Below are 27,512 nucleotides of genomic sequence, written 5' to 3'. Positions count from 1 at the left end.
CGGGTCGGACCCTTTAGTTGACTGGTTAGCACAGTCACCCGTGGTGCGGGCGACCTGGGCTCACTTCCCGGGCTGCCCCCTGAATTCGCTACATTGGTGCCAGAAGTGGGATGGTGAGACCGTGAGGCCATAGGAAGCGCGTGTGCCCAGAGGCGTGAGGGAGCCGATAGGCTGAAGCTCGGGGAGGCACTTCCCAGAGGAGGGGGGTAGTGTAATGACCACGAATGACTAGACTCGCTACCCCTTGGCTGAAGGTTGGACCCTTTAGTTGACTGGTTAGTGCAGTCACCCGCACCTCGGGCGACTGCACTAACCAGTCAACTAAAGCAGTGTTTCTCAAATGGGGGTACACGGTCCCCTGGGGGTACATGAGGGTACTGCAGGGGGTATGCGAGAAAAGTTCTAAATATGTGAAAGTTTTTATCATAGTCACGAATAATTCACAAATGAATATACTGTTATAAAAAATTCAATTAAATTCCATATTTTAAAGTTCAATAATCACCTTTCTGCAACATTGATGTCCTGGGTGTCAGACTCTAGGATTGTTTATCAGCCCTCCCCATCACAATGGCAAGTAAACTCCAGCTTTTTTTCCTGGTAGGTGTTGTTTCACACAAAACCCAGAAACCCTTGAATTTAAGTTGAGTCAGACCCTGTCCTGTCCTCCATATGGCCAGCTCCTTGTTTACACCACCACTACTACTACTACTACTACTACTACTATTACTATTATACTACTCCTATTTCTACTTTTGGCTGCTCCTGTTAAGCCTTCTACAGACTGTGCAATTTTAGCAATCCTATAAGTTTATTGCAGGCTACACTGTGTGATATGGGTCTAATAAACTTGGGTACAACATCAAGTTTGATGTATGTAGACTGTACAATAACACCTACTGAATCGCGGGCTACGACGCCAAGCCCATAAAAACGCCATCATCGTGCATGTTGCATCAGTGCATGTAATCGAGCTCCGCCGCTGGTAGAGCAACATGACGGCAAGCAGGAATCGAGTCCTTTCAATAGTCGCCGCAGCTCGTTTTGTTGCTCGTTTTGTTAGCTTGTTTTAGCTTGTTCTGTTGAATCCATCGCATTTGGGTCACAGATGCTAACAGTCTGTTTGTTTGTGTTTAGCGCCAGCGAAGATTCTGTGTCGCGTTGATCAGTCCGTCATTTCGTGCTGCATTTCTATTGGTCGGTTAGTAGACATGGGTCATAGCAGCAGTCACATTGTGAGATGGTCATCCTACATTTCTGACACTGTCAGACTTATGTCCCGGGTTATCTTCGGTTGCAAGACCATAATGACGGCTGTCTTTGAACCTGTCTCACAGAGCGACGTAGGACCACCGTTTTGGAGCCATAACCAAAGATATCACCACGTTTAGTCATCTTTCATCTGAGACAGCCCAAATCACACAGTCTGTAGGAGGCTTTAGGGTCGCCACAGCAGATCATCTGTTTCCATCTCTTCCTGTCTTCTGCATCTTCCTCTGTCACACCAGCCACCTGTGTGTCCTCCCTCACCACATCCATAAACCTCCTCTTTGGCCTTCCTCTTCTCCTCTTCCCTTGCAGCTCCATATTCAGCATCCTTCTCCCAATATACCCAGCATCTCTCCTCCACACATGTCCAAACCATCTTGACCTTGTTTCTCTTGCTTTGTCTCCAAACCGTCCAACCTGAGCAGTCCCTCTAATATACTCGTTCCTAATCCTGTCCTTCTTTGTCATTCCCAGTGAAAATCTTAGCATCTTCAACTCTGCCACCTCCAGCTTCACTTCCTGTCTTTTCCACAGTCCCACTGTCTCCAAACTATATAACATAGCTGGTCTCACAACCATCTTGTAAACTTCCCTTTAACTCTTGCTGGTACCCTTCTGTCACAAATCACTCTTGACACTCTTCTCCACCCACTCCACCCTGCCTGCACTTGCTTCTTCACCTTGTTTATACTGAGCTTGAAAATAATGACAGGCGGTCCAGATGGACACCTGTCACCAACGACTGGTTGCGAGGCAGCGGAGGCGTTCCTGAATATAAAAACTGTAAATGGGTAGTGCCAAAAGGGAAACAGCCTCAACTCGCTTCCTTTCTCCAGCCTAATGTCCTAATTCACCCCACCTGCTCACATGGTCTTCAGTTGTCTTGGTGCCATGTCTCTTACTTTCAGTGCCTGTGTAGTGTGATTTCATATCCGAGGAAGATCTCAATGATCATCACATGCATTAACTTGTTTCATCTGGATGAAATATGCTTTCATTAATCACGTCATACCTTGTGGATATTTTTCATATATCACCAGTTATTTGCACAACGTGGCATATATTTTTTTCATTGTTATGACATAAGCCACTTTACACTATAGCTAGAGCTGTAGTGCAGTAGGGAGGAATATCGAATATAAAGCCATATTTGATATTCCTGGGTAGAATATGGACTCCAGAACAAATATCGGTGTTCTGGATATGTGTATTTGTCTTCTTTGGTTGTGTGTTTAACTGACATGTCCAACATAACATGTCAAACGTGCGGATGCTGGGATTCTGCGAGACCCTTTCGTTACACGCTGAATCAGACTCATGGTTCCTGCAAAATGCAGTGCAAATGCTGAGGCAGATTGTTGCAGGATTTTGAGCCACAAACCCCTTCCCACCAAAGATGATCCCAGTAAAAGGGTTTCAGTTTGGTGTGAAAGGGAGAGTGCTGCTCCTGCCAGCTTTGTATCCAAAAGGCATGCATGTCAGGGTTAATACTCCTGCCTGTGCCCCTGAGCAAAGCAATGGAAAGAAGAACTGGAGTTGGTCCCCCCGGGCGCTGCAGCTGCCCACTGCTGCTATACAATAGGATGGGTTACATGCAGAGAACACATTCATTGTAAGAATACAATTCTTTGTAAGAATAAAATGTCAAATAAAGCGGCTTTTAATTATTCGTTGTCATTCATGATCCTGTAAATGGCAGTTTGGGGAGGTACCTGTGTATTTTACAGGTTCAGTTGTGTACATGCTTTAAATGTGCTTGGCAACACACACAACTCTTATTCCGCCTTTGCCTCTGGTTCTCAGCTTTGGCGGCCTTATACTGGACAAGACGGTGAGCGATCCAAACTTTGAGGGCATGGCCGTCTTCACTCCAGTCATTAACGGTGAGTTTGGCAATGGACACACACACACACACACACTCTCTGCAGCTGGACATAAAATCAGCTTCTGAAGTTTTTGCAAAGCAGCAAAGGTGGCATCAATCAAATTTAGATATTCAAATACCTATAGACACTGGAGCGTCTGTGTTTTGTGTGGTTGTGTGTTTGTGTGTGCCTGTTTGTGTGTGCACATCTGCAATGCACTGCAGTTTACTGTTTAGCGAGGGCTTGCATTATTTTGAAAGCATGCTGCAGAAGAATCCGCTCCTTCACTTCTGCCTCGGGGCCTCGTGCACATGCAAATTGACTGACAGCAAGCAGGGACATACGGAGAGGGGCCGGCTTGCTGTCCACCGTTGACTTCATTTAAATTTGCATTAGTGGAATTCCTGACTCAAGTTTGTGATTATCTAAATACGAGACAATACCCATGAGCTCCCCAGAATTTTAGTGTAGCAAAAAGGCAAAAAGTTTCTTGTTACAGTCGTTTGGTAAAACAGCACTTATAGAAGTGATCAAGTCAGAAAGTGTGTGTGTGTGTGTGTGTGTGTGTGTGTGTGTGTGTGTGTGTGTGTGTGTGTGTGTGTGTGTGTGTGTGTGTGTGTGTGTGTTGAGAGAGGTCATAGTTGACGCCATAGCTGACTGATTACAACTAGTCAGTCTGAAAAGAGGGTTTGAAAGATGAAGTTGAATAGAAAAACAGAGAGGGAAGAGAACGTGTACTGGTTCTAAAGGCAACACAACTTTATTGTGTTGCCTTTGAACACAATAAAATGTGTATAAAATGTGCTTTATAAAATAAAGCACATTTTATACACAAGGCAAACCCAATGTGCTTCACATAAAAAAATACAATAAAAAGGGATTAAACAAGTAATTAATAAAATGACATTTGAATTAAAGAATAAAATCAAAATGAAATGCAAGGTTTACAACTTTGCAAAAGTCAAAGTGCACGGTTTGCAGTTAAGCAGAAAGCAATGGTAAACAAACCTATTCAACATGGATTTAAAAGTAGTCAGTGTATACACACAACACAAACACAAATGATAGATACTTAAAGACCCACTCCGATGAAAATCAAGTTTTTAACCTTGCTAACGTGTGCATGTGGTGTTAGGATCATGTTACAAGACTTATCAGGAGCAAAGTCATTGGTCAACACCATGGCTGAGCTATCTGCTTTGAAACTGCAGCGTTCCAAGGACAAGCTCAAAGAACGGATTCAGACAGGCGGGGTTTCCTACGTCACAACCTAAAGAACCAATCCCATAATGAACGGGGTGGTACTTTACATGTATTTACATATATTCCCATACCAGAGGCAGGAAGTAATCCATGTACGGTATGGGAAGATGGCAGCGCGAATTCACGTTTGCAGTGGCCTCACCTGGTACCGTCCATGCGGTGTCTTTGTCCACGTCTGCGTTTAAGTTTTTGTCTTTGTTTGATGGCTGGGACAGCTGGTGCTGGATCGGTGGGGAGAGCTTGGTCTGCTGTGTCCTGTGGGCCCAGGGACCACGGCCCTGCCTGGAGCTGTGCCAGAAGAGGAAACACCGAGGGCGGTCTGACAGGACGCGGAAGCAGGGCAGGCTAAGCTAACTGCTAGCCCATGCAGACCAGCAGTTCCGACTGGCTGGTGTTTGTTCCCTTGGACAGTGATTCGTTTTTGTTTTTTTTGGATTAGTTTGCTCTTTCTTTTTTGCAGTGGTTAGGAACTATAGAAGTTATCCCTGAAAGTATAGTCTTCTTTGCAATGGTGATGGACAGGTTGACGGACGAGATCAGGCAGGAGTCTCCGTGGACTATGATGTCTACTGATGACACTGTGATCTGTAGTGAGAGTAGGGTGCAAGTTGAGGAGAGCCTGGAAAGGTGGAGGTATGCACTGTAGAGAATAGGACTGAAAGTCAGTAGGAGCAAGACGGAATACATATGCAGGAACGAGAGGGAGGACAGTGGAATGGTGAGGATGCAAGGAGTAGAGGTGATGAAGGCGTATGAGTTTAAATACTTGAGGTCAACGGTCCAAAGTAACGGGAAGTGTAGAAGAGAGGTGAAGAATGCGGGAGTGCAGGCACAGTGGAGAAGAGTGTCAGGAGTGATTTGTGACAGAAGGGTACCAGCAAGAGTTAAAGGGAAGGTTTACAAGATGGTAGTGAGACCAGCTATGTTGTATGGTTTGGAGACAGTGGCACTGATGAAAAGACAGGAGGAGGAACTGGAGGTGGCAGAGTTGAAGATGATAAGATTTTTATTGCGCTTGACGAAGAAGGACAGGATTAGGAACGAGTATATTAGAGGCACAGCTCAGGTTGGACGGTTTGGAGACAAAGCAAGAGAGACAAGATTGAGATGGTTTGGACATGTGTGGAGGAGAGATGCTGGGTATACTGGGAGAAGGATGCTGAATATGGAGCTCTCAGGGAAGAGGAAAAGAGGAAGGCGAAAGAGGAGGTTTATGGATGTGGTGAGGGAGGACATGCAGGTGACTGGTGTGATAGAGGAAGATGCAAAGGACAGGAATAGATGGAAACAGATGATCTGCTGTGGCGCCCCCTAACGGGAGCAGCCAAAAGTAGTAGTAGTAGTAGTAGTAGTAGTAATAGTAGTTTTAGTTGGGATATATGTGTTAGTTTGGATATGTGTGTTCGTGAAGTTCTTGTAGTTTTTGGATATGTGTTTCTGTCTTTGTGTTGCACTGCTGTAGGCTGGGGGAAACGATACGTCATTTCATTTCTTGTACAAGAAATGAAATGACAAAGTGTTCCCGATCGCTGAATTATGTGCACCTGCCTCGGCGAGGCGAGCCAGAGGAGAAGCCAGGTGTACTTATTGTAATTTTTTCAGATACTAGTTTCACTACTTTCCAAACAATGGCAGAGACGCGTTTTGTTTTTCGCTCCAAATTTACAAAAGGAGAAACAGCGAGCCTTCATTTATCACCGGGGGGATCCGAAAATCCACGAGAAATGGGTGCAGTTTATTTGGAAAAATCGTAACGTCCCAGCCAAGCTTCCAGAGAAAACGCAGGTGTGCGGTGGCCGTGTTCAAGAGCTCCATTTTGATAAGTTATCACAAAACCAGATGGGTTCTGCCACAAAACCTTTATTGAAGGTTGTGCCATCCACCTGTCACGTGGACACAGTGAGCACGAGCCAACATGTTGGTCACCTGATAAGTTTATTTTACTTTGTCCTTCTCCAGAGACTGTTAAGGGGCGAGACTGCTGAACCCAGTTGCAAGACACAGACAAGGGACGAAGGCGAGTAGGGAAAAGGGGTTTAGTGAGGATGGAGAGGTCATGGTGTGGAGCCGGACCGGCGGATGAAGGGGCGCGTTCGGGGACCAGCAAGTGAGACAGGCAGGCAGATGAACCGGAGGGTGGCGATGCTAAACACAACGAAAAGACGACTAGACTAACAAGCAGCAACACTGCGCAGCTCTAACAACGATGTGACGAGAAGCGGCTGAAGAGCCGGGCTCCTTATTCTGCTGGGCTTGATGAGCTTGATGGAAAGCAGATGTGTGGCTGAGGGTGAGGTGAATGTAGGTCAGGAAAGAGAGAAAGAGAGGGGCTGCAGGGTGAGATGTGGAGGGCGTGACAGAGACGTTCTGTGGCGTTAAAAGCGTTTCTTGCTCACGGCGAATCTGAGTGTTTATCTTTACGAGGTAGATAACTTGTCAGAGCTGGCGACTGGGACCAAGCTTTATATAACTTTAGCAGCACTTTGTTAGCTGATAGGTAACGTAGTCAAGCCAAAGCCTCATGTTATCTGTTACCGTTGGGTTTCTAACGTTGTAGAGAGCGATACATAAAATAGTGTAACGACCATGGATGTGTAGACTCGCTAGCCCTTGGCTAACGGGTCAGACCCTTTAGTCGACTGGTTAACGTAGTCGCCCGAGGTGCAGGAGACCCGGGTTCGCGTCCCGGCTGAGGTGGTTCCCGGCTGCCCCCCGAATTCGCTACACTACATTACCGTTCTGATACATCCACTTGTACGTGACCCTGTCCAATTTGCTCTTCTTTGGAATCGGTTTCCGGTTCGTACATGTATGTACTCCTACATTACCACTTGCCGAATGGCTGGGGGGTGGGGGAGATCTGAATTGAGGGCGGGGATCATTTGCATATTCACATATTCTCGATTTTTTTTTTTTTTTAATGAGGGAAAATGAGTAGATGTGATTTTTATTTTATTCTTTTTTCCTATTTCCCCCTTTTCTCCCCAATTGTACCTGGTCAATCACCCCGCTCTCCGAGCTGTCACGGTCGCTGCTCCACCCCCTCTGCCGATCCGGGGAGGGCTGCAGACTACCACATGCCTCCTCCCATACACGTGGAGTCGCCAGCCGCTTCTTTTCCCCTGACAGTGAGGAATTTCGCCAGGGGGACGTAGCGCATGGGAGGATCACGCTAGTCTCCCCAGTTACCCCCCTCCCCCCTGAACAGGTGCCCCGACCGACCTGAGGAGGCGCTAGTGCAGCGACCAGGACACATGCCCACATCCGGCTTCCCACCCACAGACACGGCGAATCGACTCTCTGCATAACTGTAGTCCACTGACTTTCAGTTTCTACTGCAGCGGTCATACCAGTTTCCTGTTTGTTGGCGTGTGCTGTTGACAATGACATAATTCTCGCGATGCCTGCAAGATTTACCATGAATAAATGTCAACGACATGCTGCGATGAGTAGCCTCATCCTCATAATTGTAGACGTAACTTGATATGTACAACTTGAAACTTTTCCCCCGTTTGCTGGTGGGTGCAGGTGAAAGTTTGTCGACAGTTCTGTGCAGCATGTCGTTGACATTTATCCATGGTAAGTCTTGCAGGCATTGCGAAAAATATGCCATTGTCAACAGCACACACCAACAAAAAGGAAACTGGTATGACCGCTGCAGTAAAAACTGGTTAGTGGACTACAGTTCTGCACAGAGCCGACCGTGTCTGTAGGGACGCCCGACCAAGTTGAAGGTAACACAGGGATTCAAACAGGCGGTCGCCGTGTTGGTAGGCAACGGAATAGACTGCTACGCCACCCGGACGCCCCGTAATTTTGATTTTAAGAAGATAATTGAACTTATTTTACAGAAAAAATACATCAAACGATTTATTATATCAAACGGAGCATTTTATATGTCTTAAAACATGATGGTAGGGTGTTTAACACAGTCCACTGTGAAATCTCTGTTGTCCAATCAATGTCAGGGAAGGGGAGTGATGTCATGTTACAGGCTCTCCCTCCATGGGAAAACCAGTCAGTGGTAGGAATCGCAGAAAGACAGAAACGATGGGACGGCAAGTCTACATTGTATTTACGCGTTTGCAGAAAGCTGCTCCATCCCTGGGGCACTTCTGGGGTGATTGAAATGTGTGAAGATGTTGGGAAGTGAAAAGGGGGAGGTGGCGGGGGAGTATGTGTTCTGCTTGCAAAATACTCCGTGAAGAGTCAATTCCCCGAGTTTAAAAGCTGGAAGACAGTTGATGTAAACAACTAGTGGCGTGCACCCAATGTCAAACTGACACAACTGACACCGAGCTGCATACCACTGAGAGGGTACTCCAGAGAGTCAGCCCCCTCCCTCCCCCTCTCCGACTCTCTGTTAGTGACATTGTCTGTTTCTCATTTTGTCCGTTTCTCTGCTTCTCGTCATCTTTTCTCAGCCCTTTTTCTTGCTTTCTTATTCTCCATCGCTCTCTCTCTCTCTCCCCCCTCTCTCTCCATTTCTCCCTCTTGCTCTCTCTCCATTGCTCTCCCTCTCTCTCCATCTCTCTCCCCTCTCTCTCTGTCTCTCTCTCTGTCTCTCCCCATTTCTCCCTCTCGCTCTCTCTCGCTCTCTCCATCTTTCTCCCCTCTCTCATATCATTCTCTCTCTCTCTCTCTCTCTCTCTCTCTCTCTCTCTCTCTCTCTCTCTCTCTCTCTCTCTCTCTCTCTCTCTCTCTCACTCTCTCTCTCCCCTGTCTCCATCTCGCCCTCTCGCTCTCTCTCACTCTCTCTCGCTCTCTCTCCATGCCCCCCCCCCCGTCTCCATCTCGCCCTCTCGCTCTCTCTCATCTCTCATCTCTCTCTCTCTCTACCCATCTCGCACTCTCTCGCTCGCTCAGCCTGTCTGTGAATGCTAAATACACCAATCTGGAATGAATTTCCCCCTTTTTGTCTCTCTGACAGTCTTGCATAAAGCAGCATGTTCTGTTTTACCAGCTGCCCCTCGAGTCTTTTCCATCTCTCTAAAGAACACGTGTGCTGGTTAATGAGGTAATTTCTTGGATAGGTGTCTTACGTAATAGAATTAAGCAAAGATATCAGTGTCAACTCCCAAAACAAACAAAAAAAAGAGGTGATTTTGAACGTGGACGGTTTTCCATTTTGCTGCGGCTCTGAAGAATGAATGAAAAGCTCGGCTCACACCAGACCGCAAGATAAACATGTTGAATTTTGAATTTAACCCTTAAAATTGATCCTTACATGAACTAATACATTTGAAGGAGGGATTAAGCTTTGTCTTAATGTTTTAACGGGGGGAAAAAACTTTAGACGTAGCAATAAAAAAGTTTTTTGTTGATTTTTGCTGTATAAATCTTGACGGTATGGTGATTTGGAGTCAGTCATCGCCATATGTTCAAGTCTATATGGAAAAAGAGACACATATGGGTTTTACATATCCGGGGCTCACGTTTCACTAGTGAAGGAAATGGACCGCGTGATGTGTGGCTGATAATTTTTCCATACACTTCCCATATGTGTATTACAGCCCGTGTGTCTCGCTGAAGTACTTGGACTAAGTCATCTGTCTTCGCTGCCACATTATTCCCTTCATATGCCCCGTCACCGTCGTCAGGCTTTGGCACCTCACGCCTTTAGGAGCTGGCTGCAGCATGACTTAGCCAGGCTTGTCTAATAAGCTGGCGAGAGCCGTGTGTGAGCCGGGGTATGAAAGATCAACTGTTACTGATTCTTAACAGAATGTGTATCGCCCCTCGTGAAAAGGAACATTGTGTCTCAGGCGTCACTCTTGCGAAATCCATCTCTACTTCTGCGAATTAGCCGAGTAGCGTAGGAGTGATTAAGCCGGGTGTCTGTCATTCGTTTAGCGGATTCCTCACATGCAAATTTGAGCTTGTTATTTGGAAACCCTGACGTCATTTACTTAAGTGGCTAAACGGTGGAGAGCTAACGCTGTTGTACCGAGGAACAACCGGAGATTTCTTTCAGCTGCTCTGGCTCTATCTTGCCGCAGTCATTCATTAAGTCGGGTGTTTCTTCCTCCTCTGCAGGTGTGGGCGGTAACCTGGTGGCCATTCAGGCCAGCAGGATTTCTACCTACCTCCACCTATGGAGTGTGCCAGGCGTCCTACCCTATAAGATGAGGCAGCACTGGCCCAACCCCTGCATCACCTTCTTTTCCTCAGGTAAAGACATGCTGGATGATGGGTTAGGCAGACAATAATTTACATTTCAGGCCTCTATCCAAAATTAATGCTGTGGGGGAAAAAAATGTTGTGCAATTAACATTCACAGGTTTGAAACTCTTAAGCCAGAGCTAAGGCAGTAAGCGGAATCAGGAATCTCAGGAATATTTAATTATTTCATTTCATGTACACAAGTACATGAAATGAAATGAAATATCGTGTACCCCAGCCCACAGCAATGCAACACAAAGACAAAAACACATATCCAAAACCTACAAGAACTACAAAAACACATATATCCAACATATCCACAAAAAAAAAAAATCACTGTCCAAGAGAGCGAACGCCAGCCAGGATGAACTGCCGGTCTGCATGTACTAGCAGTTACTTTATTTATCTCCCAGCGATAATGGTGCCCCTCTTATTTTCCAGGCGTGAATTCCAAGTCGGCGCGGGTGTTGCTGCTGCTGGTGATCCCTGGTCATCTGGTGTTTCTCTACGTCATCTCTCTCTTGCAGGGAGGGGAGGCACCGATCACCATAGCCTTCACCATCTGCTACCTGTGTGCTGCTCTGCTGCAGGTGACAGTTGTACACACACACACACACACACACACACACACACTCGCTAAAGGAATAAGCGACAAGGAAACACGCAAAGTCCTTGGCCCTTAGAATCCTATTTCTTTTTCTCCAGCTGTGATAAATAAACAACAATCAAACTGAGAGACACATAATACACACATGGAGGAACAGTGACTAGACTTCACATATACTAAACTGCAGAGTTAAGACATGGAGGCATGGGAAAGACATGTAGTGTTTGCAATCCCGTCTTGTCTAAAGGTCCCTTTTAACTAGCCGGGGCACATTCTACTGCTACCATATAGAGTACCTGCACCTGTAACACTAGCTGTAAAATGACCTCTTCCAGTAGGTGCTTCAGCAGCTCGGTCTGAAAATGTTCCCTTCAAGGTAAAAAGCAAAAATGGAAATGAATACCACACTTGTACCGTCCTCTAAGAGGGAACACCTCTCTGATATTTTCAACAACAACATCTGCTGCGCTATTGGCAAGCAATGTTTAAGAACATTGAAATCATTACAAGATTTTATGTCTTAGTTATGAAAGAGTTGTTTATTATTGAGCTGAACTGGATAATATATGCCATGCCTTGAATTTCAAGTCAGCAGTTCATTCCTATTAGTATAAAGTCCGCAGTAAACATGGTGGTAGTCCAGATATTTGCATGTGAACAATAAAGTATGTGGTGGTTCACATTATGGTGGCGTCACGGTGGCGCAGGGGTTAGCGCGGTCGCCACACAGCAAGAAGGTCCGGGGTTCGAACCCTGGGGTTGTCCAACCTTGGGAGTCATCCCAGGTCATCCTGTGTGTGGAGTTTACATGTTCTCCCCGTGTCTGCGTGGGTTTCCTCCCACAGTCCAAAGACATGTAGATCAGGTGAATCTGCCATACTAAAATTGTCCCTAGGTGTGAATGTGTGTGTGTGGCGGCCTGTCCAGGGTGTCTTCCCGCCGGCCGCCCAGTGACTGCTGGGATAGGCTCCAGCATCCCGCAACCTCAATTGGGATCAGTGGCTTGGATAATGGATGGTTCACATTATCTCATATCATTTATTTTCCATATTGTAAAAGGCCAGAAAGTCAAGGTCTAAATTAACTGATTTTTGATAAATGATTTTTTTTCTCCAATGGATGAAATTATACAATGTTCATGGTTGAACACAATAATGTACATTTTGTTAGATGTGAAATTCTGTTGTGTGATTTGCCAATTTACATTTTCCTGTTTTTATTTAGCAGACCCGTTTATCAAAAGGGACTTATAAAAGTCAGCAATATGTGTGTGTGTGTGTGTGTGTGTGTGTGTGTGTGTGTGTGTGTGTGTGTGTGAAACTAGTTTTCTTAGACTACTGAACAGTAATCATACCATAGCTTTGAATGCATGCCATGTCATGTGCAATTAGTGTGAGTGCGTAATAGGTAAGTCACCAATACCGGCACAAGCGAAGGGAAATTCAGATTAGCTGGAAATGTAACAAATCAGTATCACAAACATATTATAGCCAAGAGTGCATGTCATGTCAAGTGCAATTAGTATAAGTGCGCAACTGGTAGATAACAAGCAGTGATGCAAGTAGGAGATTCAAATTACAACAAAGCCATGTGATGACTGTTCATGCTTAAAGACAATCTATGGATCGAGGTAGGCCAAGAAAAGGAAAACGTTTAGGTGTTTCTTGAACTAAGTGAGTGAATCTGTAGCACAAATGGAATCAGGAATTAATTCCACCATTTCTAGGACTAGGCAAGAGAATAGTCTGGCCCTCGAGCTTTGCTCTTTTAAAGTGGCCAGAGCAAGGAGGCAAGAACAGGAGACAGCTTCAGTGTGGTCAGGAAATGAGAGGGGATTATTGATCATCAGCGAGATGTTCCTTGTGCATCCAATGGGCATGGTTGTTGATGTACTGAGCATGATCAATTTATCTCAGGGGATGGAGATTCCATGACAAATAACTCAGTTATTGACAAGCTGAGCTATAGATGCCAGTCCCTTATCCAAGCAGGTGTCAGCAAAAAAGCAGCAACCTGAGCAGACATTTCAGTATCTTTTGGTGAAAAACAATGGCAGAGTTGTGTATATGTGTTAATTGTAAACTAGTTAAGTGAGGTGATATCCTGTGTGAAAAGGAGTGGCCCGAACGATGAGTCTTGAGGCATGCCATTTGGGCAGACAGCTGGGCCCTCCATCACAGTTAGTCTGACCTCCCAGTCAGGTACGATTAGATCTGACTTCAGTGCAATGCCGACAGTATCCAGTAACATCAGCGCTCACGGTGGAATCTGATTACTCACTGTGTCAAATGTGGCAAATTGCTACCAGATCCTAAATGAATGGCAGCTTTTATTTTGACACAGAATGAAGTCCTAAATGGACGGTGGCTTTTATTTTGACACAGAAGAAAGTTGAGTCTTAATGGTTCTCATGCATCAATCACGAAAAGGGGGGGGGGGCTTGTGACGAGGGATAGACAGAGAGAGTACTGCCTGAACTGCAGATGCATGCTAGTTGTCGAAGTTAAACTGAAATTGGACCAGGGAGAGCGTCATCTTGCTCAAGTTCCGTAGGAGCCTTGCACCCCCAGACTGGAAGGGAAAACCTTGGGCTATTAAGTTCTCAGATGAGAGTAACAAGTCTAAGTTCCATAGGAGCCTTGCACCCCCAAACTGGAAGGGAAAAGTTTGGGCTATTTTCTTCTCAGATGAGAGTAGCAAGTCCAAGTTCCATTGGACCATTATACCACCAGACTGGAAGGGAAAAGCTTGGGCTATTACCTTCTCAGATGAGAGTGACAAGTCTAATGCAACTGTGATATACCTTGGCTGGGAAACAGACCAAGGTATCGACATCAGATTAGTAGAATCCAAGGCCATGCTGATGCCACTGGACCAGAAAAGAGACATAGTCAAAGTTGAGGTATGTGGTGCAGTCTTTGCAGCCAGGCTCAGAAAGTATGTAGAGAGGCATGACCAGATGAAGATTGAGCACTGGTTCCACCTGGTTGTCAGCTAAACAGTAGTACCAGACATTTTTTTTCCAGCAGAGTTTGAGCAATCCAAAAGGCTGGACCAGTTGAAGACTGGTGGTGGATTCCAGGGAATATCAGTATTGCCGACATCATCACAAAGGGAGCTACTCCAAAAAATCATCAAGAGGATATGGCTTGAAAGAGTGGACCAAAGTTCTTGAGATGGCCATTTGAAGAATGGCCAATAAAATCTGTTGGAGAGGTTGTGGCTGATGCCAGGGACAGCCTCAACAAGCTGCAGAGGTAGGGATTTTCAGCAGTGGTAACAAGAGCTCAGGTAAAGAGAGGCCTAGGGGCCATCCCTCAAGAGAACCTCAAAGTTGAAGAATCTGAAATAAGAAACATTGCCAACTGGACTCAACCCATTCTCTGCTCATATACATCCAAAATTGATCTAGGAATGAGGCTGGGTGGGGCTTTGCCGAGAAGAATATATGCTGGCTCAGTTGTCAAAAACTTTCTGGAATTTGAAGAAGTTCAGCAGTTTGTCTAGGCTGATTGGTGTTGTTGCTTGGGTGTGGCAAGCCGCTAACAAGTGGTTGGGCCTGAAGAGCCAGGCCACAAAGCAGGCAAAGTGGGAGGCACTATCCTCAAATGAAGAACCCAAATTGCTTGTGCTTAACATTAAAGACCATGAGTATGCCTTCAGAGACCTCTGTTTAACAGCTCAGGAAGGTGTGACATTCTCTGACACAATACTCAACAGGATAGTAGTGTTTAAAGACAAAGATTCTGAACTCGTCTGTGAAGGCAGGATCCAGTCCTTCAGCAAAGAAAAAACTGCAGTGCCCGTTCTCCCACGTGAAGCACTGCTAGCTCGAGAAACCCACAGTGTGAATCATGAGGGAGTGGCAGGAACACTCTTGAGGATGAGAAGAAAAGCCTGGGTAGTTAAAGGTTGAAGAGTAGCCAACAAGGTAGTAGATGGCTGTGTGACATGTAGGAAAGCAAGAGCAAAGTGATGTCAACAGATAATGGGTGACCTCCCACCAGAGCGGGCAGGAATAGCAGCTCCATTTTAGTTCACCACCATGGAACTGTTTGGGCCCTATGAAGTTAAAGATGAGGTGAGGAAGAGAGTAAGGCTAAAGGTCTGGGGAATTGTATTCAGCTGCATGGCATCCAAGGTCATGTATGCTGATATTGTCAGCAATCTTACAGCAGAGGGATTTCTGCTTGCCTACCAAAGGTTTATGTCATTGAGGGGACATCCAAGCAAGGTATGGTCTGACCCAGGCAATAACTTTGTAGGGGCCCAGCCTGCCCTTGAAGACCTTTACATATTCCTGGATCACTTAGAAAGGTCAGCAGTGTTGGAGGAGGCTGCCAAGGATGACACTAGGTGGTCCTGGAAAATCCATCCTGCAGACTCACCTCACAGAAATGGAACAGCAGAGGCTGCTGTTTGGACAATGAAGAGAGCACTGCAGATCTCGGGTGGTGACGGTGTCTTTACATGGGGAGAATTTCAGACCTTTTTATATATGGGAGCGTATCTGGCCATCGAGAGGCCTATAGATGCTGGGGCGCAAAGCCAGGAAGAGTGTGTATATCAGCCCAAATTCTCTCCTGATGAGACAGGCCTGCTTGAGAGGGGATCCAGGAGACTTCCAATTCGAGGGTTACCCCTACAAGAGGTTAAGAGTTATCCAATCAGAGGTAAACAAGTTCTGGAAGAAGTGGCGTCAGTTGGCAGGTCAGAACCTGTTTGTCAGAAGCAAATGGCATACAAGAGAGAGGAATCTTGCTGTAGGGGATGTGGTGTGGCTAGCAGATCACAATTCCTTGAGAGGTCAAGTCAAGTTTGCTAGGGTGATCAGTGTAAATACTGACAAGAAAGGTATTGTGAGAGACGTCAATGTCCGGACATTTCCCAGCTACGCAGTTATGATTAAGAAACTAGCTCATGAGAAAACCATGAGCAGGAGCACCAGAAGTGGGAAGAAGACCACCAACAAGATTCCTGCTACAATTCTCCACAAAGACATCAGGGGAGGAGCAAAAAAAAAGTAGAGTCAGCAGTCTCAGGGAATAGTAATGTGACCTCCCTGGGTTCAGTAACTAGAAGCTCAAGTGGGGGTTGTGCTGCCAGATCCTAAATGAACGGCAGCCTTTATTTGACACAGATGGGAGTTGAGTCTTAATGGTCTAATGCATCGATCACGAAAAGGGGAAAAAAAGGAGCTCAAGACAAGAGAGAGACAGAGAGAGTGCTGCATGAGCTGCACGTGCATACTAGTTGAGAGCCAGATTGTCGGAAGTTGAACCAAAATTAGAGTGGGGAGAGCCTCTTCTTGCTGGCTGTCTACAGGGATGCCACTGGTGGGCTAGTTGATTCTTTGTTGCTGTTGGAGTTCATTGTTAGTTAGCGTTCTGTTATTAGGCTAATATTAAAATGTTTAGCTAATCACTCATATTGTCTTGTTGTGTAGTTTATCTTGTGTGTAATTCAGTTAGCATGAGTTTAGCCATGTTATGGCCAGTTAAGTACGTGTATGGTTATATCGATTTAATTTTCTGAAAATTTTAAAATATAAGTGAGAATCATTTAGTTCATACTTGTAAAAGAATGATTAAATGATAAAAGGAGCTTTATTTTTGTACATGTGGAATGGAATTGACAGTGATAGCAGCATTTTTTCCTCTCGCTTTGTATTGTAAATGTCTTCAACTTAACAACGTAACCATCTAACAACCTAACTTCAAAACCGTCTTAAAAAATCTTCAATAAAACACAAAAGAAGACTAAAGAAGATGCTGTTTGGGTTGTGCCATACATTCCCTGTGGTTGGCTAAGGCCTTTTTTAAGTTTGGGCAGAAACTGAAGCAAATTTCCTCAGATAACTTGACAGTGTCAGATTGGTCAAGGAAGATGGCTACTGATGACTTGGTGGCAGCTTTGGCTAAGTGGAGTGCTTCGGTGATCGCAAGCTGAGCACTTTCAATGGCTTTACTACTCTTAAACCCAGACTGATTTGGACAGAAGTTATTCTGGGAGAGAAATGAGAGCTGATTACGTGCTGCCTATTAGAGAAATGTGTTGAGGAATGGAAGCAATGAAACAAGCCCATAGTTATGGTTGAATCTAGGATCAAGTTATGGTTTGTTTCAGGTTAACTGAACCATCTTGAAGCTTGATGGAAAGACACTAGAAATGAGTGATGATATGAAAGTGTAGGTTAGATGGAAGATGTTGGTAGAGGTGATGGACTGAAGTGGGTGGTAAGGGAATGGGGTCAAGGGGAAAAGTTGTGAGATGTTTGGAGATTTTGGTTTGAGATGAGGGAGATGTCACATAATGGAAGTCTTGGTCAATATTCGCTGAACGTGGAATGACAGAGAGAGCAGGAGCAGAGAATTGACTACTGACCAACTGCTACTTTCCCCTCAAAGTAGAGGGCAATGTTCTTGAGTGAGGGCGGATGGTGGGACGGGAGGGTTGAGGTGGGAAGAGAAGGTGAAGAACAGCTTGTGGAGGCTGTAGTCATTGGATACCTTGTGATGGCAATAGGATGTTTTGAGCAAGATTGCACATGTAGAGAAAGAGGACCAGAGGGATTGTTAATGTATCAGCTCATTGTCATCTCAGGACCTATGCCATTTTCACTTAGCAACCTGAGGCTTGGCCCTATGCTCCCTCAGCGTGCCGATGAGCCATCAGGAGAGACACAACAGTTCGAGCTGGTTTAGTAGTGAGTGGGCAAAATTTGTCAAGTGCAGAAGAAAGGGTAGTGCATCAGGTAGCAATTGCAGTCAATTTCAAGAGCAAAAAATGCTGACATTATGGATGGTTGAATATCCCTTGAAGTTAACTTTATTTTTTTTCTCTTAATTTCATTTTTTTAAACACCATAATAAATCACTTCTGTCACACTTCTATCACAGCGAGACAGAAAGCCAGACTGCTATCTCCTTGCATCCTTTTTTATGTTAATTTCTATTCAGACTCCATCTTTATGCATTTCTACCACTGTATTTATTTGTAAGAGTTTATTCATATAGTACCTTTTCAAACAAAGTTACAAAGTGCTGCACAAGATACAAATGCAGAAATTTTAAACAACATACATTTGTGGTTTTCCCCCTATTTGTGCTTCCTACAGGTCAGCATTCTTCTGTACATGGCCGACCTGATTGTGCGTCTTATGTGGAGGCGGAGTCTGGACCCAGACAACTTCTCCATACCCTACTTGACCGCCCTGGGAGACCTGCTGGGCACCAGCTTCCTTGCACTCTGCTTCCGCTGCGTCTCGTTTGTCCATGGCCTGGGCCTCTGAAGGTGCTCACCTCCATCCAACTCCTAGCAACCACCGTCCCGTTTCCCCTGAGTTTGTTTGATTTTACGCACCGAGATGCTTTTGATTAAACCTAAAAAGGCGTCTTGTTTAAACCTTGCAACTGGGCAGGCTTATATTTAGAGCCTGAGCCTGCCCGAGCCACATGTTCAAATCCACTTAACGGTGGACAGATAGCACAGATAATGTAATAGCACCCAGCCATTTAGAGGTGAGATTGGGACATATCTCCAAGTGGGCTGCACAACCACCGTCATAGGTGCTCAGTTGAAATGCCCATTTCCTCTGTGTTGCTTGAATACCATGCATGAAGGTTCTGAGAGATAGTTCCTCTTCAGAACATTCACAATGAGCATTGATTTGCACATTGTTTCTCTCGCTCTCCCTCTTTCGTATCTTTCCCCCCCCTCTGTTTTACACCAGTTGTGTCACTGATTGGGGCAACTGACCTTTATGTTATTTTTGTATCTCGGTCTGTCAAGTTACTTCATCGGAGCGAGTTACTTTACGTGGCAAGGCGGAAAGTTAATGTGACCTGTTGAGCAACATGCAATCCAGTAGAAACTATGTTCTTAATGGCCGTTACTGTGAGACATTTTAGACTATTTGCCGAGATTTGTCTGGGGTTTTGTAAATACGGCCAGTGGACTTCTGCCCTCTGACAGCTGACAGTGTGGGGGTGAGTCTCTGAGCTCGGGAAGTGAGTACCGAATTCAGAATTAACTCGATAGATAACATTTCCTTCGATTCGGGACATGTGTAACTGCGGAAAACAAAGAAATGTTTCATCGCTGTGACAGGAAGAACCTGTAAATTTACTAGTTTTTTCTTTTTTTAATAGTTATCCTTACTGAAATGGTATAGATATTTTTTGCCCTTTATTCACATAAAAATGTATGACCCTTAGGACCATCAAATCCACTTAAAAGGTATATTTTAATCTCAAAATGGTTTTAGCACATCGATCAGGACAGTTTTGTCTTCATGTTTTTTGTCAACAAATGTGCGTCTTCAGAATGTACAGGATTCATAGTGACTCACGATGATAGAAATTGTCCACTCTAGAGGCTTTACATACAATGAGGAAACTGGCCACATCTGGAGGCATCTGGTAAATGTCAGTCTGTAAATTTGGTCCCCACCACAGTTACAACATTTGTTTTTTCAGTTAAGGGTATACCATGTATACCTTTAACTTGCCCATTTCTTCCGCCACTACTCCCTGCATGCAGGTGTCCAGCTGGAAGACAAAGTCTCTAATTTTTCATGTAAGACGGACACCCATGAAGGTGCGAGGGATGCGGATCAAAATAAAACCAGTCCGCACACCCCTTTCCCCTTTCTAAACAGCTCCGCGTGCACCCCGCTCTCTTTTTGAACTGGCTGAACCTGAGTGCCAGAGGTCCGCAGGGGTGAGCTTCGGGGGATGGGGCTAATTTATGATCCGATAATCCAAAACAGAGCTAAAAACAAGCCACGGCTACAAACCAAATGAGAAGCTGGATGGACAGAGCTCCACAAACGTAACTACACCCAAACGTAGATGAGGCTGTGGTGTAAGACTGGGCAATGTATTGATATAGTGTGGTCAATATGGTTGTATGAGACTAGATCTCATCGGGGGTTTTGGTAGTCATAATATGGTGATGTAAGTTAAATTGGATCATTCTGTCCTCTGAAAGGCTGCATTACTGTGAAATCATACAATTTTTGAACATATTAGATTGTTTTATGAATGCCTCTACCTGCTTAGCCATCATATCCACATTATTGATTATTGATCAGAATTTACTTGTGTGTAAAATGTCTTTTGAAAGCGGCAATAGTCATCACCAAAATATCATCACATTATCGATTTCAAGGTCCTCAGTCAATAATTACGTAATGTTTGCTTCTCTTTTTTTTTAATATTGCCAACTCTTATTCCAGAGTATACCTTTGAGTTCAACTTTCAAATCCTAAAAACAGGAAAATGTTGCAAACAGAATTTTGAGGATTGAAGTATAACTATAGTAAAACGAGTCACGTCTTATATATACAGATGTTATATGTATATGTTGTATATGCAGATGAGGTTTTGTCAGCATCGTGATGCTGGGCTGCGTTTGTGTGGCTCCCACAACATGCAAAATGCCACGTGAGTGATCTTCAGTATGTTGCACCATCACAGCAACTGTTTGGAGGTATTAAGGTTTATTCTTTATCAAACACGCAAACGGGTTCTGCAGGGCCCGGCGGAACTGTGTTGCTGGGAGACGGATCCCAGTGGACACCACTAATAATTGAAAAAGATATGAAACTGCAATTTGCCAGTCTCAAGAAGCTGGGTTTTATTTATTTATTTATTTATTTTTTGTTCAAACTGAAATAGGCTTCAGACAGCAGTCTTAACATGGTATGCCGGTCTTGTTTTTAGGAAACTGAGCCTACATATCAATTCACAATGAGCAGAATGGAGCCAGAAATGTATTTTCCCCTCATCCTCAAAATGTTTTCTCAACAAAAGAAAAAATAAATCTAAAAAAATATAAAAAAAACAAAAAAAAAACAGCATCCATACGTGATGGATTGCATACAAAAATCCAATAGAAAAGCAGTATAAACTATTGTGACTGTTGTGTAGCGCTACAGTTTTGTTGCTCAATAGTGGTAGAAGGTAGACGGCAGAAAACCAATGAAGAAGACGGCTTCCCTGTTATTTTAAGAGCCGGGCATTTTAACGACAGGTTGTTTTCATCTGTCAGCGGTCCTGTAGTGACAGGCGAGTATTCCCTCATCCCTCAGTACTTGATACACTAGTAACCCCCTCAGTGGGGTGAACCCATAAAGCCTTATTGTTCGTGGTTGAATAGGATATTTCATGGAAAACATCAGAGCCATTAAACTCTCGTAACAACAGCGAATGCATGTTCATGTAAACTCTTATTTCTTAATATTTACTTACATCCCAGTTCAGCTCATTCTCAGCGTAAACTGACGGTATACATCTTATATACACCTCAATCCTGGGTAAGCTTGTGTAGTAGATTAAATACACAATAATCCAGGCTTCAGTATGGAGGTTGAATTTTCAGACTGGGCATCCGAACTCAGCGAATTCAGGGGGCAGCCGGGAATCCCTCGCAGCCGGGAACCGAACCCGGGTAGCCCAGACCACGGGTGACTGCGCTAACCACTCGACTAAAGGGTCCGACCCGTTAGTCAAGGGCCAGTGAGTCTAGTCATCCGTGGATGTTACACTACCCCAACCTCCTTCGGGAAGCGCGTCCCCCCCGCTTCAGCATACCAGCTCTCTCGCACCTCTGGGAGCACGCACTTCCGACGGCCTCACGGTCGCACCGTCCCCACTTCTGACACCAATGTAGTGAATTCGGGGGGGGGGCAGCCGGGAATCAAACCCAGACCTTGCTGCGAGGCAACAGCGCTAACCACCGTGCCACCCGATGGTCATCAAGTTTGAATTTCTCATTCTCTCCACATGAACTTCCCCAGGCTGAAGGGAATATGGCGTCACCTACACCAGCTCAACAACAGGATGTTTCAGTATCTTAGTTATGAATGTGGTTTTTTTCTTTTGTGCAGAGCCGAGTCTCGGTCGTTGAAGAGATGGTGCCAGATAAATACAGGAGTTGTCACTAAGCGGCGTTTCATGTCATCCGTGTCAGTATTAATCGTGCTTCGCTAAAAGCTTCGTAGTCCCGCACTGTTACACGGTGCTTTCTAAAACTAGGACCTCGTGACATGTAGACCTGTTGTCCTACTTGGGTCTTCCCAATTCACCACCGTGTCTCACCAGAGCTCATGAGGTCAGTGTGTCACCATGATGTGGTAGGACCTAGGCCACAGTCCTGTTCGTGTCCTATGAAACAAACGTGTTCAGTTTATTGGTCCATTATAGCAAAATACTTTTAAGTTTCACTGATATTTCTTAATGGTGATTCCAACAATTGCCTTGAATGTAAAGAAACAATGTGTCAGCTGTGTCTTATTCAGAATCACCACTTCAACAACGATGTCGCGGAAACGGAGGCTTTATTCGAAACGATGCAACGATCCCTTTCTCCATTGCTTCCTGCCGAGACATAACCGTGTACTAAATAAAGCACACTGCCACTTTGTATGTTAGTTTTCAGCTACATGTGTTGCACTTTTACAACGCCTTTTTAATTATAATATCCGTTACTGTCACCTTAAGTCTCCACACCTGTTTCATTTTTCCTCCCGTGTGCTGAACTGTTTAACTGTGGAGTCAAAAATGTGGGTGTTGTGTGGTGAGTGTTGTGTTTTTTTGTGCCTGTGGAGTTTTATTTTAATAAAAACCAAAAGTACAACTGCATAAAATAGTTCTTTTGTTCGTACAAAATCCGCCATACAAATGATAACTTATTTTAAAAGGGTAATAAGATCAGTTGAGCCAAATGGGTGTGGGGGAAAAAAATATAAAATCTTCATTTTTTGTTTTTTTTGGGATCCCCCCCTTTTTCTCCCCAATTGTACTTGGCCAATTACCCCACGTTTCTGAGCCATCCTGGTCGCTGCTCCACCCCCTCTGCTGATCCGGGGAGGGCTGCAGACTACCACATGCCTCCTCCCATACATATGGAGTCGCCAGCCACTTCTCTTCACCTGACAGTGAGGAGTTTCACTAGGGGGACGTAGCGCGTGGGAGGATCACACTATTCCCCAACCAGAGGAGGCGCTAGTGCAACAACCAGGACACCCCCCCCCCCCACATCCGGCTTCCCACCCGCAGACACGGCCAATTGTGTCTGTAGGGACACCCGACCAAGCCGGAGGTAACACGGGGATTCGAACAGGCGATCCCCGTATTGGTAGACAACGGACTAGACCGCTATGCTACCCAGACGCCCCATCGCAGTCATATTTAGAAATAACAGCAGGGGGTGTCCGGGTAGCATAGCGGTCTGTTCTGTTGCCTACCAACACAGGGAATCACTGGTTCGAATCCGTGTTACCTCCGGTTTGGTCGGGCGTCCCTACAGACACAATTGGCCGTGTCTGCAGTTGGGAAGCCGGATGTGGGTATGTGTCCTGGTTGCTGCACTAGCGCCTCCTCTGGTCGGTCGGGAGCCTGTTCGGGGGGGGGGGACTGGGGGGAATAGCATGATCCTCCCACGCACTACGTCCCCCTGGCGAAACTCCTCACTGTCAGGTGAAAAGAATTTGGCGACTCCACGTGTATGGGAGGAGGCATGTGGTAGTCTGCAGCCCTCCCCGGATGGGCAGAGGGGATGGAGCAGCGACCGGGGCAGCTCCTAGAGTGGGGTGATTGCCCGGATACAACTGGGGAGGGGGGAAAAAAAGAAAAGAAATAACTGCAAAATTGTACTGCGACGTGGCCTCCTTTGCGAGTGCTTCATTAAAATACTCCTCAGTTGTGTCTTGCTGCTCGCTCAATAATCCAGGTAAGATCATCAAAGAAGGATGAGTCAGTTCATCTGGATACAACGTTTGATGTTGTATCCAGATGAACTGATTCAACCTTCTTTGACCTCCTCAGGTGTGTTCGTGTAGGGTGGGAAACGGCAATATTCACACGGATAACATTGCTATGCATGACTTGCGTTTGGCAAAACTGGGCCCAGAGTGTTCAGTCAGTCACCCAGCCTTTGTTGTTGAGTCACCAAGTGTGCATCGGTATCAGATTCACAGTTTCGCCGACAAAGGAAGACGGTGCAGGAGCACGTATTGCTCATCGCGCCAACTTGTACATTTCATGTGTGAGCCACCACCCTTTTATCAGGTCAGAGATCTGCCCAGAAACTGAAGCTGCGTCAGTCCGTGAGACTGTTCACACAGCAATGTTGTCATTTCTGACTTAACCCGCGCTACTTTCCGTAGAAACCAAAGCTTCTCCTACACGTTTGCATTCTTTGGTCGGTTTCCGGAAAATAATAAGATAACAGAAACAGATCAGCTAGTGAAAACGTCGACCCAGCCATGGAGGATGCACAATCCGGTGCATTCTTAGTGCTGGTAAAAATGTCATCAAGCTAGCAAGGACAAAAAAAAGAAGCTTTTTTTGGTGCAAATCACAGCATTTTTGTAAAATATGGCTTAAAATACTCACTGTAACAATGGAGGTTATTTAAGACACAAACCCTGCCATGTGTGTCTGCCATTAAAGACGGAAAGTTGCAAAAATAAAACCTCGCTCGGATAAAGTGGCAGAAATGTTGACCTTGGTTTAAAAAGGGACGTCGCTCATAAAGATACAGCCACTTAAACACGGCATAGTCTCAAATGAACATATTGCACTTTTCAAAGTGCTTAGCAGGAATAGAAATCAAACGTTCTTTGCAACAGCCTTGCTTGAGAGTAGCCTCTGGTCTGCTCAGCGAGAGAGAGGGGAAAAGAAACCCTGTGATAAAGGGAAGAAAAAAAACGAGATTTCGTTTCTTGGTAATTCAAACGACTACCTTCTTTGCAACGTGCAACTAATCTGAGCGCAGTTCCATGTTCATGCTAGACAAATGAAGTTCAAGTGTGGAACGTGCGCCCTTCTTTTGAATATGGAAACCTGATCCAAAAAAAGGAAACCATCTTCATAGCAATTAAGTCCCCAGGAGAGATTCATTGACATTCACTTTGCTGAGCAAGGTCCTGTAGTGGCGATGGGTGTTAGCGGGCATCATCCTGGCATGTGTGTCTACTGCAACAAGGAGGTCTCTCAGCAGAACCAGACCTTGCTCTCGCCACAGCCCTGTGGTTGTTTGTTCAGCCTACCTGCCCAGAGCTAAACACAGAGAGGGATAGAAGAGACACCCAAGCTATTTACAGGAATGACTATGAGAGCCCCAGAAATAGATATTCTCAGGTACAAGTGTGGGACTATGTGAACAAGTGTCTTGACAGGCTAGCGATGCGTATACAAGAGTGTTTTAAAATTCAAGCTTTATAAATCCCAAGAAGACTTTGGTTTGGCAAGAGCTCATGTGCAAAAGCAACAACAGCGACTGATTTTTCCATGCAAGCAGAATTCGCTCAAAGAAAAAAAATAAAAAACTTAAGAGGAATAATGCATTACTCGCCCATATAAAATGAATTCATACCGACAAAACCACGAGTCCACATTTTTCTTTCTTGATAATAAATACTCTCATTCTGAACATAGATAAATAAAGGTCTTGTAAAGGTATTGTTAAGGTCCTTTGAGAAATTACACTATAAACGGTTTCACAGTCAAAATGTCCATGTATGAACTTGTGCTTGAGAAGAACCTGCTTCTCTTCAGTGTGACTTACTTACATTAGCTTGAAGGAAACAAGCCATGAAAATTGAACGTTCACTGTAGCAGGGTACCTCAGAACTTCAGGCAAGGAACATTACACTAACTGAACCATCACAGATACAGGACTAATAGAAGAGAGTCAAAGGGAATTCAGTTAGATTTGACTCCTTCCGTACTCACAGAGAATTAAAATCTTCCACAGCGGTGAAAGATACCGATTCTTGTCATCAGAGCCCTGATCAAAACCCCTGTGCACAAAGCAAGAATGACCACCAACAGTAAACATATTTTTGTGACACCCAGTCAGCGCTGGCTACGTAGGTGGTATTCTGCTATGCTAATGGTAAAAACAATAAAATCTCATCTTTGGTAGAGAACATCTTTGTCTCAGGTTTTGCATAGATAAGTAAATAAACTGGTTAAACAGAGTACAAAAGACACATACATAACGTTTTTCACGTCCCTAACTGTGACAAATTTCTACAGTTTTTGTTAACATTTGTCAAAGTGATGCATGCACTTGCAGTGCACAGTCCAAATACAACTTGGGACGACACAATGGGATGTGCCGATCTTGAAATTTAATTGCCGCCACCGAGGAAGTTCCACTGGTTGAATCTGGAATGTGTAAGTCGTTCTCCATAGTAATTATTGGAGAGTCACAGTGAACGCCTTCTATCTTTGCAAAAAGACAAGGAGGAAAATTTTACAAGCCTGCAAAACCTGAGCAAGACTTGGATTTGTCCTATCAGGCAAGTGCAAAATTATCCTCATTAGCCAGAAACTAAACAGCACTTGTGGTGAATGTGTCAATGCAGCTACTAAATACCCTCAACATGTTGCATTAGATTCCATTGCTGGCACGTGGATGTCAACTTCCTGTCTTGTTCCTGTTGTCATGTCCTGAGGTATTTTGGTATGGAGTAGTTGAAAAGCAGGAAGTCCATACGGTAAAGATTAAGCAGTTTCTTCTGATAAGAAGGGCTGATGTTCTTGAAAAAGCGTGCAGCCATGTCCCGATCAGTCCGAGTGCTCTTCCCAGAGGTCGGAAATCGAACAGTGTCCTCTGCTCCAGTGAGCCTGAGAACAGCCTGCGCGTCCAAGTCAAGGGTCTCGTACTTCCCCACCACATCATAGTGGATGAGACAGGGATGGCAGAGGGAGTGGACCCGCTCCCAATGCTCATTGAATGGCTCCTCCTGCTGTGTCCTTGGGTCCACTAGGTACTGGACAAACTCCTTGAAAGAAACATCGTTCCCTTTCTCCAGCGCTTCAGGCTGTGGGTCGGGCCGGTATTGTCGGATGATCTTGGTCCCATAGCGCTTATGAAAGGCGGTGTTGTAGCTGCGTGTGAATTTGTTCCTATAGGCAGACACCAGGCGCTCGAAGGGTTCACGCACGAAGACGAACTTGAGGTAGCTACGCAGACGCTTGTTGATCTCAGGGGTTGAGAACTCAGAGAGTGTATGCAAGTTGCCATTCACATGGGCTTCATTGGCTGGAATGGCGAGGGGGTCAGTATAGCGGCCTTCACTGTTAAGGACCATCAGGACACGTTTCCAGTTAGTACAGGCCACCTGCAACATAACAATGATCACATTAATAATAATAATAATAATGGCACAGTAATAATAATAATAATGAGAATACTAATAACAAACATGGATTCAGTGCTAAGCAAGTAAACACCATCGATATTCAGCATATTATGATGAAAATATAGATGGCTGTGCTGTGTAACTTCAATAGTATCAAAATAAAACATTTTGCATGTCATTGAATCTA

The 27,512-nt window shown here is 45.0% G+C and overlaps 2 protein-coding genes across 5 annotated transcripts in view; one reads left to right on the top strand and one right to left on the bottom strand.

Moving 5' to 3' along the window:
- The window catches only part of LOC130107096 (solute carrier family 41 member 3), a 62,371-nt gene that overhangs the window by 22,186 nt on the left and 12,673 nt on the right, over positions 1-27,512 (top strand). For 2 of the 3 annotated variants that reach the window (XM_056273506.1, XM_056273508.1), the window contains exons 7-10: positions 3,073-3,152; positions 10,434-10,568; positions 11,001-11,149; positions 18,284-19,632. In XM_056273506.1, coding sequence (XP_056129481.1) covers positions 3,073-3,152; positions 10,434-10,568; positions 11,001-11,149; positions 18,284-18,457 — 538 coding nt within the window. In that variant the 3' untranslated portion in view covers positions 18,458-19,632. Of the gene's footprint in view, positions 1-3,072; positions 3,153-10,433; positions 10,569-11,000; positions 11,150-18,283; positions 19,633-27,512 lie in introns of those variants that run through there. The other variant, XM_056273507.1, reaches the window with a different exon arrangement.
- Positions 25,416-27,512, bottom strand: part of si:ch211-236h17.3 (carbohydrate sulfotransferase 11) — a 28,982-nt gene continuing 26,885 nt past the window's right edge. For both annotated transcript variants that reach the window (XM_056273509.1, XM_056273510.1), the window contains exon 4: positions 25,416-27,304. In XM_056273509.1, coding sequence (XP_056129484.1) covers positions 26,624-27,304 — 681 coding nt within the window. In that variant the 3' untranslated portion in view covers positions 25,416-26,623. The remainder of the gene's footprint in view (positions 27,305-27,512) is intronic.

This window comes from Lampris incognitus, chromosome 2 (assembly GCF_029633865.1).
Source record: "Lampris incognitus isolate fLamInc1 chromosome 2, fLamInc1.hap2, whole genome shotgun sequence".
NCBI lineage: Eukaryota > Metazoa > Chordata > Actinopteri > Lampriformes > Lampridae > Lampris > Lampris incognitus.
Note: the sequence above shows the minus strand (reverse complement) of the source record. Positions and strands in the feature narration are given on the sequence as shown.